The 19,489-nt window shown below is 39.0% G+C and overlaps 1 protein-coding gene across 2 annotated transcripts in view; it reads right to left on the bottom strand.

The window, feature by feature from the left end:
- The window catches only part of LOC134669119 (opsin-3), a 29,509-nt gene extending 11,025 nt beyond the window's left edge, over positions 1-18,484 (bottom strand). The window contains exons 1-5 of one of the 2 annotated variants that reach the window (XM_063526658.1): positions 18,272-18,484; positions 16,704-16,895; positions 10,469-10,684; positions 9,304-9,434; positions 2,977-3,116 (exon numbers count right to left, since the gene is read on the bottom strand). In XM_063526658.1, the coding sequence (XP_063382728.1) occupies positions 2,977-3,116; positions 9,304-9,434; positions 10,469-10,684; positions 16,704-16,895; positions 18,272-18,324 (732 nt within the window). In that variant the 5' untranslated portion in view covers positions 18,325-18,484. Of the gene's footprint in view, positions 1-2,976; positions 3,117-9,303; positions 9,435-10,468; positions 10,685-16,331; positions 16,376-16,703; positions 16,896-18,271 lie in introns of those variants that run through there. The other variant, XM_063526659.1, reaches the window with a different exon arrangement.
- Positions 18,485-19,489: the final 1,005 nt, after the last annotated feature.

Here is a 19,489-nt window from a genome sequence, read left to right as displayed (position 1 = left end):
TAAACCAAAATCATTTGCCTTTTAAACACTTTAAGCTAGCATTTGTAAACCGAACTCTAAATAACCTTTCTCTAAATCGACGGTCTGTTCCAGACAGCTGAGAATTTCACAAACTTATTTCCCTCCCGTGTGCGTTGACGATCCCCGAAAAGGGGGTTATTACATATCCGTTTTCAGAACAATTTCTGCTGAGTAAGACGGAGAAAGGTATATATTGTTTCCCTGTCCCTCTTACCAGCGATATAGCCGAAAGTGTCCAGCGAAAAGATAGGTAATAGCCCCGAAAGGACCCGTTTCCGACCTATTTAATTGGCTTTGCTGCAGCAGGGAATACAGTAGAACGTAAACGTTAAAGGGAATCGTTTTAGAATTGGACAAATTCGCTTCCGTGATGGTTAAGCGGTGAAAATACGAGCGAAATGGGTACAGGAAAAGTATTCGCTCTCGTGAGTATTAAGAGAACATTATGACTGGAAAACAAACAGAATAGGCACGAAGAAGGTTCTCTATTATAAAAAAAAAGAATCTGGGGCCATACTTAGCCAAAATTACCATCTCGTAATAGGTAGGTGGTAGGTACGTACTAATGGTATATAATGACAATCGATATAAAAATCTGGATAAATTATATGAACGTTTAATCGATGATTTCCAAACATTATTCAAATTTCTATACTATAGTATACTAGTAGGTATAGGCTTCCCTATTCCAAAAAAAATGGAATTAACATTTTTTTTTGTATTGGTATAGTTTTGATAGTGTTTAAAACCTAACGTTCTATTATATTAAGTAGTATAACCCACGTATTTCTATTGGATATCGAATTGAGGTACAGCTGTAACTGTGACCTCTGTGCGAGGGTCCCGCCGAAGGGACAACCGATTTTAGGTTAGTCACTTAATGTTCTTTTGTTTGATTTAACCTAGAGGTTCGTTTTCATTATTCCAATAATGGAATACATTGTAATTAAGCGTGGGTTCAAAGAGTTGATGAAATTGGCGTTTATTAGAAGCTGTAATGACGATCAGTCACAGGTAAGAGCGTTTCTCTGGTCGTTTAATGCGAGATTAGTAATTAAAGGGTTCTATGGGTTTTTAATGTGGTTACCCAAATGGTGAGGAAGGGATGACACTGAAGGAGGGGTTCCCTTCTGTGTTATATGTTTTTTAGGATTCCGTACCTAAAAAGGAGAAAACGGAACCCTTATAGGATCACTCGTGCGTCTGTCTGTCTGTCCGTCTGTCACAGCCTATTTTCTCGGAAACTAACTGGACCAATTAAGTTGAAATTTGGTACACGGTGTATGTAAATTAGTGACCCAAAGATTGACATGTTTTTTTTATAGTTAGATAATAGCCAAAAAATGACCTTCCCCCTCTTTTATCCCCGAAACTAATGGGTCTTAAATTTTGAAAAAAATACACAAAATAGTTCTTTACCTATAGATGACAGGAAAACCTATTAGAAATGTTCAGTCAAGCGTGAGTCGGACTTATGTACGGAACCCTTGAAACGCGAGTCCGACTCGCACTTGGCCGGTTTTTTTTTGTTGTCCTATTTGAGGAGTGACCAAGGCAACCTATTATTTTTAAATGCGGGGGAAAGTATTGGTGGTCCATCAATATTGTTATTACTCAATTAATATTTTTCATGAATAAATATAATGATGGTGATGACTCAAGTAATTTTGACCCTTACCTTAGTTAGAGAATCATATGGTTGCACATCGAGAAAAAAACTAATAAAAACTATCTTCTTCCGGCCCTAAAACTATTTCCATTTAATTAATCTATATCGCTTCAGAGGTTTAAGCGTGACGATGAAGAGGGTTAACTTGGTTAAAATATTTTTCTATTTTTTTTCCAACAAATTTAGATAATCAAGCTGTTATTTTAGTAGGTATCCGAGAAAAAAAAAAACAAGGTTTAAGTAGCTTACGTACGCAAATAAACTTAAGGCGATTATCATTAAGTAGCATAACCGACTCTGAATTTGATATTGGCGTAATTACCAAAGAATCACGTAAAGTATACGAGTAGGTACATACTAGGTAGGTAGGTAGGAGGTACGCTCGGTGAAGTGTCCACTAATCGTACTGGGCATATTTACTTCACCTAAAACATACCTACGTGTGAACGCAAATGAATTTGCCGAATCCCTAGAGGCAAGTTTAGTCGAATCGATCACAACACATGTGTGTGTAAGTGTGTGAGGGCGACCGTTGCCAACAAGAAAAAGCTTTCCCGGGCACCGCATGGCAATGGGATTGATTTGTGGGACGAATTTGTGATTATGAATTGGGAACTGTTGTGGATATTGGGAAATAAGTGAAGTTGACAGGGTCAAGGTAGCATTTTGTTGGTTATTGACAAGGTTTTGGTCTAGTTTGATCTTTATGGCAGTAGACGTAGACTTTGATTATCTACTCTCGACGTATCGAACATGATTTTGCGTTTCTGGTCGTCACAAATAACCTCTTCAGAACCCCTAGAACAATTTATCGCACTTAAGAGCTGCGAGCAGAAATAGTAGATGAGCATCATGGGGATGCAGTGGCTCCACACGAACACAGGCCAAGACCTTCGACTCCAGCGGTGGCAGCATGGTTTCATAATTATCGCCTGTCATTATGCCTCTCACTTTCGCACTTACATACTTGTTAGAACGTGACAGGCATGGCGACAGGTGATAAAAATGGAACCATGCTGCTACCGCTGGTCATCACAAACAACCCCTTCAGAACCCCTAGAACAGTGGTTCTTAACCTAGGGGTAATTACCCCCGTGGGGGTAAAACTGGTATTTTACGGGGGTAATAAGCTAACCTAATATAACAATACAACAAACGTACACGTTTTAATTTTTGGGAGGAGGGGTAAAATCAGGTTCCCTAGTTAGTCATAGGGGTGACCGGACTGAAAAGGTTAAGAACCACTGCCCTAGAACAACCCCTTCAGAACCCCTGGAACAACTTACCGCACCAAAGAGCTGTGAGTAGAAGTAGCAGATGAGCGTCATGGGGATACAGTAGCTCCACACGAAAATGCAGGCTACGAACACCTTCGTGTCTTGGTCGTCAGTCAGAAAGTCGAACGAGCACGTCGTTAGGAAGCCCTCTGGAACAAATAATACGGATGTTGATTATGGAACTATTGATAACATGATGCTTGGACACTATATGCATCAAATAAAACACTGAGGAAAAACGTACAGAGATCAATAGATGATAGATCTTTGGATACCATTTTCTATTTTAATAAATCGCAAAGAACTTCAAACGCACGCCAGTATACCTATTTCACAATGAAACTCCATAGTCAGAAAATTTTACACAAAAAGTCTAGTTGGAAACCTTGAAATTAGTTATTGTTTTCTTCTGGCAGCACGAGGCCGCACTAGCAGGGTCGCCATATAGGTTCGATGTTCGAAAAAAAGTTGATTTGATCTATCAGTCAAGAAACCAATCACTAGTTACGTAGACGAGCTTCTATTGCCCCATATTTGAATTTTAAGTGGCTGATATAGCGTTCCACTCTCAAGTGCACAAAAACCAAATATGTATTACTATTTATTAGTTTGGACACTTTGGGTAGCCAGCAGGAAGGTATCAACTAATTTAAGTTTTGTTAAAGTTAGTTTAAGGATTCAGCTCAAGTTTTCTGCCAGATCATTCTGATCCAATAAATAGAAGCTCTTTGTTTCTCTTATTAGCGTATTAAAACAGGCGAAATATGTATACGATATAGGCGAATTACAAAAAAATACGTAGGTATGTTTATCCCCAGTGCTGAGTTTTCTAAATAAAACACTGTCGAATTACTTCAAGTTTTTTTTGTCAAATTTTGCAATAGTGTAGTCGTGATAACTTGATCATCATCATCATTAACTTAAGAGTTATTCTCTTGTCGGTGGAACTTGATAAGGTAACTTTTTTGGATGTTGCAATCTTTAAAGGCATGATACCCATATGTAGAGAACAAGTAAGTATTCTTTATTGTTCACATACACCTAAAAAGAACCTACAACAGGCGTAGGTACTAGGTACCTGACAACAGGCGGTCTAATCGGTCAACAGTCGGGCTAAAAAGCAATCTCGAATCCTTGGGTGGAATTGGGGAGAATATAACGATGGAACGAGCATTAACGAACGAACGAAAATTAAAAAGAGCCCAACAAACTTTCTATTATCAAAAGCAAATTCCAACTCTTTAACACTTGAACCCGTTGAGTTATGCTCAAAGAATTTTTAATAACCTTAGCAAATTGGGCGGCTGAAAGGGCCGAATTTCAGGCCTAATTCAAAACAAAACAAACGATGCTATTGTTGAAACGCTTACGCCTACGTAATTACAGTAATTTAGGAGACGATTAGGTGTTCGCGGAGACGCGAAATTGAACCGTAATTTTGGTAAACACGTGAAATATCGTTACGATTTATGATTGAGGGTAGTTATTAAGGGCGGCGACAGCTTTTGAGTATGTTTGTATTTCCTTGCTTGATATTGGATTTAACGTATTAATCAGTATAATTAGAAGCCTGTAGGTATTTACGAGTATCTAACTGCAAGTTACAGAGCTTCAGACTTCTCATTGTACCTACAACAAGAGGCAGGTTTATTTCCCATGCTAACTCAAGTCGCCATCAAATATATCGGAGCGGCCAAGGTGTTCATAATATCTGAACACGCACTCTAACGCCTTAACAATAGAGCCGTGTTCAGATATTTGTGAGCACCTTGACCGCTCCGATATATCTGATGGCGACTGTACATATTTGAATTTAGTCGAATATGTGTTTTTCATCACCGAATATTGATACCCACATATGTACACACATGGTATAATTCAAATGATCGAGAGAGCTTTATTTATTGTGAATTTAATGTTACTTTTTTGGTAGATAAAATATATTTTTTGATAGAGCTATTACTTTAATATTTTACTTTTTCGAAGTTTTGCACAAATGGTGAAGTTAGGGTCCCCTAGCGTAGATAGCTTTGCCAACATTTTTAACGGATTTTGATCAATACGTAAGATTGAATAAATATCAATGGATATACTCATTACAATTTAGTTAATTTATAATATCTATACAATCAATATTAACTCTGTCATTAACTTGTTCTATAACAAACATACTATATGTACAGTCAGCAGCAATATCCTGTACAAGTAACCGAATGAAAGTGCACTCTGGTGAACTGCTGGAAGCAATTAACGTTTCCGCTTATTGCTGCCCGATTCAGAAACCACGATTCAATATTAATATAATATCAAATTAACTGCCGTATTCGAACTTCAAGATATTCACAAGAGACGACACGTACTAGATCCATTCTAGGTACGTTATAGTTTAGATATCAACTAGTTCTCTTTTGCAGCGCAATTCGGGCAACCAATGTCACTTTTACGTTAGATAGAGTAAGATATCTATTAGATATGAATTGGATCTCTAAGTCATATTCTGTGGAAATCGTTCAAGAGTATATCCAGAATCGCGCAAATGTCAAATTTGACAGATTAAATCTTAAACATATCGTTATCGTATTTTGGTGATGTTTAAAAGATATCTAATAAGTAGATGTCTATTTCAAAATCCGAATCGGGCCCTAAGTCGTCGCCTGCAAGAAAGGGCCCTTGACCCGCGCCCCGGGTTTTTCCTGGTGCAAAGACTGTCCATCGCCATTCAACGCGGTAACGCAGCGAGTGTGATGGACACCTTTGCGCCGGGGGTAACGCGGGGAGGCCTCTTTCAGTAGTTTTTATATTCCTTGTTTTATTTTAGATATATTTATATTTCTTTCGTTTTTGTTTTGGGGATAGCATAAAATAATAGCTCACGATAGAACCGGCTTCGGGCCGAGGCATCCGACAAATCCGTTTAAGCTTTTATTTGTACCTGTAGGCGTATTAACTATGGATCGCTTTATACGCGTGATAAAATAACTGTCACTTTATCTTCGCGGGATAGAAAGTGACGGATACCGTTTTACCACGCTGTCACGTAGACAAAAACGACCATCATATCCGTACAGAGCTATAACCGCGAAAATCGAAACTCGCAAATTGCGGGCATTTTTCTCTGTCACTCTAATTACGCCTTCATTGGAGTAAAAGAGAAAGATCCCCGCAATTTGCGAATTTCGGTTTTCGCGGTAGTCCCTCTGGTTTCCCGCGATTCCGGCGAGGCGAAGTCCCTAACTCCTGATATATTCTAAAAATGCACTGAGCATTGCATTCGCACATGTAGCTTTTGCTTTAAGCACGTGGAACCAACGTTTTCGATGTAATTGCGATGTATCAAAAATGTATTCTGAATAAGGCACTGTGAGAGAAATAGTGAGCATTAGGACATTAGCAAATAAATATAAAGTACCACCGTCGACTCATTGACTCATTTAAGCGAAGGAAGATCGAAGGCGTTTAATGGTAACATTCCATTTCTAATCGCAGCTGCACTACCGGTACTGAACGCGTCGCTGTCTTTGTCAATTTCCATTAGTAAAATGAACAGTAGTGCAGCTGTCGTTGGAAATGGACTGTCACCTTAAATTAGAGCAACAGCAAATTTGGGTAGGTTGTGTGCATATAAGTAAACTCATCATCATCTTCCTCGCGTTGTCCATGGAATTTTGCCGCGGCTCATGGGAGCCTGTGGTCCGCTTGGCAACTAATCCCAAGAATTGGCGCAGGCACTAGTTTTTACGAAAGCGACTGCCATCTGACAATTGGTAAATTAGGCCTTTATTGGGATTATTTAGTCCGGTTTCCTTAGCGTAGCGACTGATATTTCGTACATAAGTTTCGAAAAGCTCATTGGTACTAGCCGGGGTTTGAACACGTGACCTCCGGATTGCAAGTCGCATGCTCTTACCGCTAGGCCACCAGCGCTTCTAATAAGTAAATATTAATATGTTCGTACCTATTAATTATTCAAGTAAATAGAAAATGGATTCGATCTATAAATTCGGTGACGTGACGTTGCTGTATATGACTCAAATACATACTTATTAACTGAAAACCAATTTTACATAGGTATTTTGAACAATAGGCTAGGAACGCCAATGCAACATTAGGTATACTAAACGGATATCATCTAGAATAGGACGGAAATGTGCGTGGTTCTATTTTAGCGGCCGGTCGATATTTTTTACCTACATACTTTCTATAATAGAACATTGTCGGCTGTTACCGTGCCTACATATGTAAAGGTGATGCGTTAAAATCTCGGTTGGGGCAAATATTATATGGATATATCGGCGGCCGATCGTAAGATCAGGCAGATCGTAATGTTCCTGTGTAATGTTTTGACGATAGTCACATTAAACCAATATATAGGTAGGATAGATTCGTTAGGTTACTTCAGATGCCCGAAGGGCAAACTGCCCAGAAATAGGAGCCCCGCGTAGCGGGGCTCCGTCGACTCAGGGAGCGAGTCAAAGATTTTCACTTTTCACGATATGCCTAGGAATTTCACGATATGCCTGATCTTACGATCGGCCGTCGACAGATACAACTAACAACTTCATCGTGCATTATTCATGCACGCAATGGCAAATTTAGCCTCATTCGTCAACAAAGATTAGGCAAGACAATGCTCGGTAAACGGATGCTGACAATTTGCACTCCTGTTAACGAATTATCCAAATCCTCCTTACTTTGACAATCTTGTATAGCTCTTTTACATTTATACAAAAATCTTACTTGTTTATAATGCGATAGGGTTAATTTTACTGTATAATTTTAGCGTTGATAGGAGGTTTTTGAAGAAACTTAAATTGCGGGTGCGAAATATTGTTCACGAAATGAGGATGCGCCAATAGTTCAGCGAACTGTGTTGGCGAACTAAAATTAGTTCTTTACGAGTATGATTATGACGCATCAAACGTCACGTCATACTGAAGTTCATTTTCATAATCACAATACCAGGATCATTCTTCATCACATTTATGTTTATTAATGAATATTTAGGTACAGTCAAGGAATTTAAATTCCGACCCATTTCGTACTTTGTCACAGTGACAATCAATATGAAAGCCGCTAGAGACCTCATACGGTTGTCACTGTGACAAAGTACGAAATGGGTCGGAATTCAAATTCCTTGACTGTACGTTTATATTTATTACACAATAAGTTTATAAAATTTATTACGTAGATGTGTGTAAATTGTGTGATATATTTGAAATTAAGAGTAGGTATTAGGGTTAAAAGCTTTCTATGAGTTAAGGGTTTGCGACTTTCCTGTGGACATCATAAAATAAACGGACCTTAAAGCCTAATTGTCTTACCAAACCCTTACAGGCATGTTTCAACCTTGTACTTCTTTAGAAAAACTTACACAACATGGCATTAAGGCCAAAATGTATGGCATTAAAATGTACCAAAATCGTTAATTTTCATAATTTCCTCTGAAAATACGCCGGTTTTCCCGAATGTTTCTGACCCTTTTATTAAAGTATTTTGTATATACAGCCTGGCAAAATGAGGCGCTTCTGAAATCATGTTAGTATTTCTATTTCTACGAGTGTCAGGTTACCTAAGAAAGTTGTTATCGTCGTTACTTAATTGATCGATAATGACACCTGAATAGCCTGGGAGGAGGTTGAAATTATATAAAGTATCAAGTATACACAGTTTGTTGATTGATTCTGAAAAGGCCCGTATATTGTTATCCCCTAGCCGCCCAGAGGACTATAAAGAGGCTTCAGTAATTTGATTTTTTATATTTTTATGGATTATGTTGGTCCGAAATAAACAATTTTTATTTTTTATTTTATTTTATTTATTTTGGTGTTTCATACCTAATTGTAGTACAAAATTACAAAATACTAGTATAAGAACTTGTAAATAATACCTATTTATATGATTTATATGATGAATAGGAACGATGGAAGCTAATGGGCCAAACTTTATCCAGTGGGCATAATCGTTATTATGATAACTTCTCTTCTTCTTCTTCGTTACACTCTTGACAGAGTGGTCGTGGTCGTTATGTAGACTTTTGAGCGACTTGTTTAACGACACTCGCTTACGCTACGTCTTACGTAGGCGAACAACGCGCGAACGCGGCGCGGCGCGGCGCGGCGAAATCAATCCTTTGATGCCCATAGAAGTGTCCTACGTAAGCGATCTCGTTGCGAACGCGGTGCGGCGCGATTTGCACGCGAATGTCAGGCGGCGCGGCGCGGCGCGGCGCGGCGGCGGCCGCTTTCGCCGCGCCGCGCCGCGCCGCGTTCGCGCGTTGTTCGCCTACGTAAGACGTAGCGTTACTGTGGCCGACACACTGGATTTATGATAACTTACCTGGTACATATTTTCCCCAGACTTTGGCCCAGGGCAGGATCGTGAAGGGCGTGGCCCAGAACCATGTAAACACGATCAGGAGGGACGCCTGCACTCTGTTGATGCGGCCGTCCAGCGGGCAGGATATCGTTCTGGTGGACAATACATCCGTAATTAAATGTTAGCTAGGGGTAGCTTGATACTTAATAATTATGTATCACACTACAGCAAATTTACTGATTTAATGTCACGATTTTTTCGACGCCCGGTAGGGCGGAGGCCGATCGGACGTCCCAGGTATCGCTGGGGCGATGCGGTTGAAGCGGACTTGCGCGATCTCCATGCCGATAACTGGCGGGAGATGGCGCAGGATCGAGACAACTGGCGTGTACTCGTGTCGGAGGCCAAGACTCATTTAGGGTCGTTGCGCCATTAAGTAGTAGTAGTAATGTCATGATTTTTACACATTTTTGTACAGCGGGACTTTATCCAGGCTTCTCCGAGACCACGGGGACAACGCCGTCTTCAAAACGTCGGAGATAGATCTTAAAACTTATATACGCGATTAAAACCCGTTGTAGAATTTAATAATTAACTAATTGACACGCCCGAGGAACACGAGAACATTTTTTATGATATATGAGGCAACCGAGCATATGAATCGGCTGATGGTAAGGAATTACCGTCGTCCAAGGATATATGTAACGCTAGAAGGATTGCATTAAGTTGGAAGTAAGATCTTTTCTTGAAGGTTCTGAAGGTGGTTTTGGTACTGAAAGACTGCGGGAGACAGTTCATTCCACAGTTTAGCTGTGCGAGGCAGGAAGTTTCTAAAGAAACCCACAACTGAGAATTGCCAACCAGGCGGAGATAAGCGGTAGGGATAGGGTTAAAGATGCAACCCAGACGCTAGACGATCAGATGTCCACTTACTTGTATCTATCAAAGGCAATCACGGCATTGGTAATAGCACTTCCGATACCAGACAGTGAGCCGAGTGCAGCATAGATGTCGCATCCGAGCTGGTAGCCCACCGTCCGCTGGTAGAAGGAGTTGATGATAACTCTCCTCTAATTAGTGGATGGAAAGTAGAAGAGAAAATGCCAGAAAACAGTTCTAAAACACCGAAACTGTAGATAGAAAGAAGAACACGGACATGGAATGAAAGAAAAAATATTATACTTACTTGTATCTATCAAAAGCGATCACGGCATTCGTAATAGCACCCCCTATGCCAGACAGTGAGCCGAGTGCAGCATAGATGTCGCATCCGAGCTGGTAGCCCACCGTCCGCTGGTAGAAGGAGTTGATGATGAGCAGCGGCATCTCCAGCATCATCATAATGTCGAAGATCGCCAGGTTTATTACAAACATGTTGCTGGCGCTGCGCAGGGATTTTGAACTGTAACAAGAATATTTGAATAAGTTTACACACAACAAATACAACTCACACAACAATAAATACACGACAACACAACAAATAAACACAACAACAATTTTTTAATGTGATATAAGAGGCAAATGAGAAGACGAATCGCTTGATAGTAAATGATTACCGTGGCTCATGGATACCCGCAACATCAGAGGGGGTACGTAGCAACCTTTAAGATGGGTGTACGCTTTTTCTTGAAGGTTTGAAGGCCGTATCGCTCCAGAAATACCGCAGGCCACCATTCCATTCCACAGTTTAGCTGTGCGAGGCAGGAAGTGGAACTTCAGTGGAACACCGACATATTAAATAGTATTAAAATTGCTCGCTAATTGTAAGATGAAGATTGTTCTACGTGTTTCGCTCTTTGACGAGGGGCGATTCAACGGGACCCCGATCCGTGATGGAGATATGGAATGACCCGTCTTAATATATTTAATAACCCCGTTTATTTGGTATATATATCAGTCCTTCTGCCACATATTTAAAAAATAGTCAGACGAACCCGTGCCGTTCCGTGCGTGCAAAAAGCCGCTCCCATTGAATCGAAGTTGCTTTCTCATTTTAAAACGACATGCTTAATAGTACATTACTACAGAGGCCGGGACGAAAGGGGTTGCCGGCCGAAGACATATAGACGGCCGAGCGAAGCGAGGCCGGATAGGTCTGAGCGCGGGCAACCCCATTTCCCGCCGAGGTATGTATAGTGCTTTTCTCAAACATGCAATGAAATAAATGAAATAAAAAATCCACGAAACCCAAGTTTTATTTATAGAAAAAAGTAAACTACACCCAAAATATAACCAACACGTACCTATATCATTATCACGCGTATGTTTTACACGAGTCGTGTAGTTTTACTACCCGTATATTTTCATGTATCTTTGATTTTTTCGCCTTGTATCCGTCTGACTGTCGTTTTCGTCACATAAGTTTACATAGGTAGTCTTTCATGTTGACATCATGTTTCACATACATCGTTGCTTTATGTATGGAGTAAATAAGTATAATTTCCACACTGTTGACGAATTTGTAGTTACATTCATTTAAAATATGCCACAAAACTGTTTCTAATAAACTGTAAGCCATTTTTCTTAGTTTCTCAAATAATAAAATTGCCATAAGCAACCATATACATACTTCGTCTTTGACTTGGCGGCAGAGGCAGCAAGTTATTTAAAATCAATTCTGCTTACGCTGCCAATTCCAGCACCTACGATTACAATTAATATTAATTTCATTATTTCGTCGGAACTCATATTAAAGTCAAAAAATCAACAACGCACCATAAATCCAATAAAACAGAATGAATATTTTTCAACTTTACCTCCATAACAATTTAAAAAATATAACTACGCGTGTTTGAGTAGACCTTTTTACCGCTAACGTTTAGATGAAATATTTTAAATGTTTTTATTTGTGTAGTTAAATTTATAATTTAAAATTATAGAATGTATTATTTATTAAGTTCATGTTGATTTTATACAAATAAAACTGCAAATTATAGCAAACATTGTTTTTTGTTTTTTTTTTATAGGCGTAGTGCCAGAGTGTCATTACGAACCATAAAGCAAATACTGCCTCTAGTTTTTTTTAATGGATGAATGCCACGATGCTGTGTCACAAATATCTGTGAAATGAAAATTAAAAAAGAGGACTTTGCCGGCCTAGGCCTGCAAGATGTGTATGAAATTCCATTAACGACCTTTTGTCCTAGCCGCACCTGAAACGTCATACTTCGCAGCTTATTATAAGGAACATAACATCAATATTTCATTGCATGTTTGAGAAAATTACATTAAACTCCACATTTACGTGACATATATCTTCTGCTACTAGTTTTGTCATACAAAGGAAATAGAGCTAGTAGAATTTTTGTATGTAAAACTTAACTGCAATGAGTTTTATTACATTAATTACTTAATACTTTAAAAATATTAAACTGCATGAGTACATAAATGGATACTCTCTGGTATTTCAACGGCCAATTTCGTCGATGCGCCAAATACCAAACCGGGATATAATCGACATATTATCGATACACGCCCGTGACGGGCATTTTAGCGACGCGCGGCGCGCCAGGAATATTTTGCGGTTCGATACTTTATGTCCACGTCACGTTATTGCGCCAGTAATTTAGTAAAATTATAACTCCACTACATTTTAAGACTTCTTCCGGAAATTAGTATGCTGAATATTGTTTAATAATGAGTACCTAGGTAAATATTATAGGACAACCTTACACCGATCGACCTAGTCCCGCAGTAAGCTTATTGAATAAATACATACATTCATAACTCAGGAACAAATATTTGTGATAACTTGATAAGCACGCAAATAAATCTCCTTAAGAGGACTCTCCTTCAGCCGTTATACGGCGCGATTCGAGAAATGGATTAGACATTCACTAGATATGAAATAGTAACGATATGTGACGATCCAAGAAAAAAGGTACCCTATGACGGACGGCGCTTAAACGCTATTATTAAAGCCGCTCCAATATTATTGCGGCCATAAGGTACCTTTTGCCGTGGAACGTCACATATCGTTACCATTTCATATCTAGTGAATGTCTAATTCATTTCCCGAATCGCGCCGATAGAAAACGACATATCAGACGCCTCAGCTCGGGCCCGGCCCGTTCTAGGACGACATCCTCAGAAACAAACATTCGTAATGAACACACAAATAAATTCGAACCACGAGGATTCGAGCCAGGGAAATTGTTTTCACGTCACATGTTACAAGTTACTGCAAGTGAGGGGCCATTTCCGGGGCGCCGACATCGTATTGAAGTTTCACAATCACAATGGATGACATTCACATCGTGTTTACCGAAAATCTAAAATGTATTAGGTCAATAGAAATGGTAACAATTTAACAAATCGTCGCCTCAATTGCCTCTTTCAAAAATTCTAATTCCTAATCCCTAAGTTCCACTTTAGTTTAGAATCTACTACTATCTTCAGCTTAATATCAAATCAATTTAATTTCGAATTCAGTTTAACAAGTTTTGCGTTTTTTTTTCGTTAACAAACAGAGCAATCTCAGCAATTTCTCCTTTAAAATGTTACCAAATAAAGCACGCAGGCCGCAGGCTACTGTTAACTGTGCCTGCTTATCATCAGGCGAGCCGTACTTTTGTTTGCCACCGTGCCACCGTCCCTTCGGCCGCGTACGCAACCAGACTTTCGTAACCAGTTGCGATCGAATACTTTTTCGGTCTTGTCGTATCTACAAAACTTTTCTTTAGAAAAAAAAACGAATTTGTATTGTCCGCTTCAAACTCTAGGTATTTAAAGCTTGCCAATCCTCAAATTAAGAAATGTAATCAAACTCTTTATCATAAAAAACTTTTCCTACTCAAACTTTCCACACGAAAGGGGGACATCAAGCAAACATTTTAAAAATAAAATTATCATAATTTTCGTTTCGCTTCATCTATTGTCTTTATTCGGACGGAACTCGGTTGAATTTTGAATAAAACGAGCAAGATAAATACGATTGCGTATAAAAATGTACTTTCGGAACATTGAAAACGTTTTCCGAAGTTGCAAAGAGTAGCGGTTTCCAACTTCGCTCGAGATCATTCGGGCGGTGGAGTTGCTTCAAATGTAGGTATACTTATAGTAAATTGTTACTCACATTGCTTTATACTAAAATATTTAGCGTAAGTAATTCTTTTTATCGGTATATGTAAAAATATATGTAGACTTAGCACGATTTCACTGTTTTACATAGTTTGTCAAGTCTATTTACTTAGAGAACTATTATTTAATCTGTGCTTAAATACAACACACAACTTTGGAGGGCAATTTGTTACAAGTATTCGATTTGGAATAAAGTTTTTACCAATATTTGTTTTATGCTTTGTAGTTACTAGTTTAAGTTGCAAACCTTACAGAAGTTAGGGCGTCCGCTAGATGGCGCGGGTGCACGGAGCGGGCGCAATTCAATAAGGGCTGGTTTACAGGTTTATGTAAGTACGTTCAAATACTACAAATTCAATTGAAACTTTACAAAAAATTAAACTACATTATATTTCCAAATGATAATTTTTCGAACATTACATGTAATACTTACCCCCTCACCCGCTCCGCGCAACTACGCCAGCTAGCGTACGCCTTATGGCTCCTCTACACGATGGGCCAACGCCAGCCACTCCAAGGGACGCATTTATGCGTTAGAGCGAGCAAGTGATATTGCTATCTCATTCTACCGCATGGCTGCGTCCCTTGGAGTGGCCGGCTTTGGCCCATCGTGTAGAGGAGCCATTAAATGTGAACCCTCTGTATCTTAATCTATCGGTTGTCCGTTCAGAAACTTAATTAAATCACCGAGCGACTGTCGCCCTCAGCAACACTCGATCTGATCAAATTGTTCCACATTATTAACCCTGCTGGCTTAACAAATTCCCGGACTTTTGTGAATTCTATTAGAAGGTTTCTGAACGTCCAGCTGGCAGAGTTTCGGGTTATGCTAATATTATAAAGTTCAGATTAAGGTAATGATGATTAAATAATTGGCTAAAAATATTTGTCGTTTTCAGTGTCGTTATTAATAACTAATAAGATGGATGGAGTATTAAGGGTATTTTGATTACTTTTGTGACAAAAGATTATACGATATCAAGGCAACTTTAAATTTTCATTTGGAACCTGGCATTTAAAGTACGAGTAAGTGATACGAGATGGTTAAATAATCTCATACTTTTTTGTTGGACTTCTATTCTGATCTATAAAATTATACTTTTGGACATGATCATTTACCTAACAGAAAGAACTGCTCTAGTCTACGTATCATGAAGATACTCTAAAACATATAACAGCAAAAGCAATGCTTTTGAAAAGGTATAACCTAAATATAAACAGAGAACTTTACCGACATTTCTAGAAAGTACCTAACATAAAATGTCACGATTTCTGTAAGAGCCATTAGGTACGTAAACAATCCCGGGAGTGTCTCCTTCATTACAAAAAGTGATGGTTGAGACATTTAGACAAGTTCCTTGTTTCGAGACCACTTGACTTTATAATAAGTGGGGGTTTGGGCTTGTAAATAAGTGAAAGTGTTTAAAGCGCCATTGTTTTCACTAGTGTTTAAACGTAATTCAAAACTAAATATAGGTCTAAATCTCATTACAAAACTGTCGTCGTTGGGATGGCTGGATGTAAGTTTTGTTCAAATGTACTTACTTACTTTGAGCTCTAAACAATAAGTGATACACAATAATAAGTAAGTTATAATAAGTAAGTTGTAGAAGTAATTACAAATCGCATTCAAAATACACGGACTTAGAGGCATAGATTATAAATGTCAAAGCCGACTATACTTCTCTTTACCGGTTTCAATGACGTTGATGCGACAGTCAAGGATTTTTGCTTTTATGAGCTCCAGGCCAGGCTAAACTTGCTATTAAAAACCGTTTTGTATTCAACTGACGGGGAACTTATGTGCTGAAGTTCCACATGACGATTCCATTGCCCGTGAACGACGTGACCACAAGCATGGTGTAGAGCGCCAGACTGTTAACGTACATCGGTGGACCTTATGCCTTTTGTAATAAGGTCCACCGATGTACAGTTAGGAGTGTTGCTGTTTGTGCTGACGGGGAACTTACGTGCTGAAGATCCACACGACGATCCCATTGCCCGTGAGTGACGTGATCATTAAGCATGGTGTACCTAGATGAGCGCCATGCAATAGTGCCAATAGTTGACGGCGGGGAACGCGCGCCAGTGCTCGTGAACCATGTCTTGGTGTTCTTCGGGAATGTTCCATTACATCCTATCAAGTGGGAACTTACGTGCTGAAGATCCACACGACGATCCCATTGCCCGTGAGTGACGTGATCATTAAGCATGGTGTACCTAGATGAGCGCCATGCAATAGTGCCAATAGTTGACGGCGGGGAACGCGCGCCAGTGCTCGTGAACCATGTCTTGGTGTTCTTCGGGAATGTTCCATTACATCCTATCAAGTGGGAACTTACGTGCTGAAGATCCACACGACGATCCCGTTGCCCGTGAGCGACGTGATCATAAGCATGGTGTAGATGAGCGCCATGCAGTAGTGCCAGTACTTGCTGACAGCTGGGAACGCGCGCCAGTGCTCGTGAACCATGTCTTGGTGCTCCTCGGGAATGTTCCATCCTAGCATGTGCTCTTCCACCTCTCTGGCTACCCTGGAGAAATAAACAAGGTCGGTCATTTGAAGGGACAGAGTAAAATGAAAAACGTTTATAATTTTTTCAAACGGAGGTATTATTTTGTAATATAGATGAGACAGGATAGAATCATGAAAATTAAACATGAATTAGTTTTAAGCTTCTTTGAAACTATAATTACGATTTTATGTTAAAATCTGACGGTGAACTGGTGTTTAGTTTCGCTGTTAACCGTAAAGCTCTGCGTTTACGTAAAACAAAAGAAAATGGTCTCTAGTTCCTAAGTATGGTGATTTAGGAGCCTTGTTGTTTTGCATTTTTAGTGTAGGTACCTACCGCACAAAACTTTGTTCGCGGTACACTTATTTATTACAAATTTAATGTTTCACGCGCCGCACTACACAGTCAAAACCTGGAGTACCTAATTTTTAAAACAGGAAAACGATTTTAAAGGGTCTTCATTTTATATTGAAAGGAAGCAAGCTCCGCTAAATAGGCCGGATTTTTGGCTCAATTAGTTTAATAAAGACCAAGGAAAAATGATAAAAGCGTTTTAATTAAACGACAGGGAAGCCTCGAAGCCCTCTCAAAGCACAAGGGTATCAGGCGCAATATTTCAAAGGGACATATAGGCAGCATATAGGATGTGGAAATGTAACCATCAATCAAGTCACAGGAACGTTCAGACTAGACAAAGGAAACTGAACTTTGTAACGTTTGAAATAGAGATGGGAGTGGTTTGTGAGGAAGTTTCCAATAGATTACGGTTGCGGGTTATGGACTGCCATTTGTCACTAACAATAGCAGTGATAATTGTCGATTGAGACGGATACGGTACAGTTGTTTAGGTCATGAAACAGTTCAGTTTGGGAAGGGTTATGAATGAACTGGTGTTTTTATATAATTACAAGACGAACACTTTCTAGTAGGTACATATTTGAAATGTTTTCCAAAGTACCATTGATCCCGATGGTATGGTGTATAAGTAGTTTAATCACTACAAAGAATGGTTTTTCTCCAAAAAATATATTGTCTGATGCCATTTGCTTATTACGATAAGCCTCATATTTATTTTTGTGTCATTAAATGTTCTTTCTTTTATTTCACAGTCAGAAAATGCTGATGCGATGCTGATGTTCTTAGCCGGATTTTTAGATTTTTTTAAAAATCATTTTACCAAAGGTACTTTTAAATTCAAACCAACTAAAAGGTATATTGGGGTCATTGGGTTTTTTGAAAGGTAACAAGGCATCTTGCTTACTGTTGCTACAGTGTAGTAGAAAATGCTCCTAGTTTAGGAAATATTTACCCCATGATGCGTTTAAGTTACCCCATGATGCACTTTACACATTTTTAATAAAAAAATATGGCAAAGGGGCTAGTAATATACTAACATTTTCAATGGATACGCCATAGGCCCGATCACGTCCGTGTAGTTGGAAGCCATTTTGCACACGAACTCAAAACAAAATGGCCGACTACGAAATCTACACTATGAGTACCAATCTCAACATTTGTGAATTAAAAATATAAAAATAAATACTGGTTTAATTTAAGACGAAGTGAGTAGTCCGACCTGGGTCGCTTCTCACTTGTGCGGTTCGAACGCATCGGCCATCTTTTATATGGAGCAAATAGTGCGTGTTAGTTAATTCCTTAATTGAATAAAATAAAGCTGCTTGTCTATTTTGTGAAGCATGAATTCTATCAATGCCGGCCAGGAGTTCTCAAACTGTGAAGTAATCTTGATTTAAATTTACGAAAAGAATCCTGAAATAAATACACAAAAATGTTTTATTTTTATTTTTGACAGAAGACTTACATTTTTACGTACGTATTAAGACTAAGCCTCGTTGTAAGCGCACGCGGTAGTCTATGGACACTTGCAATTTCTAGTCACAGGCGCAACGAGAGCGTTACTAAACCCCTAGATACTGAGGTAACTACGGTAATAAAGTCAGCCGAATAAATAATTCAGCATTTCGCTGATTTGCGTTTTCATTTAAAATATACCATTCAAAGCTTTTGACATGAAGACAACTGACCTTTAAAGCTAGTTACGTACTTTTATCTCATTTAACTAGACCCTAATCACGCCCGCAGGCCACAAAATGTTTGAAAGCAGCTAGATTTGTTCAGTACAAACAGCATCACTTAACTGTCCATCGGTGGGCCTTATGCCTATTGTAATAAGGTTCACCGATGGACAGTTAACAGTGTGGGCGAATGGTACAGTTGGTTGAGGACGGCGCCTATTAGCATTCAGCGCGCGTCGGCACACGCTTCGCGAGTGACGCCTAAATACCAGACCACATCAATATTTTGGCTAAATTCTATGCTTGGTGAATATTTTGTAGCGCTATTGAGACGCTTTTATTACACTGCAAATATTTAGGAGTCTAAATATAATACAAAGCTCTGCAAATAGCATTTTGTAGAAATACGAAATGCTAATTTAGGAACACAATATTATTCTTTACAATATTTTACTTATCAATTAATGAAAAATATTTATACAGAGCAAAAAGAAAATAGGCAAGAGTGAGTTCTCGCTAAAGATTCACTTTTCCAGAATAATCTTTTATTATGGAACTAAAAAATAGATTTCTTCC

This window comes from Cydia fagiglandana, chromosome 11 (assembly GCF_963556715.1).
Source record: "Cydia fagiglandana chromosome 11, ilCydFagi1.1, whole genome shotgun sequence".
NCBI classification, from domain to species: domain Eukaryota; kingdom Metazoa; phylum Arthropoda; class Insecta; order Lepidoptera; family Tortricidae; genus Cydia; species Cydia fagiglandana.
This window is presented reverse-complemented; position numbering and strand designations above follow the sequence as displayed.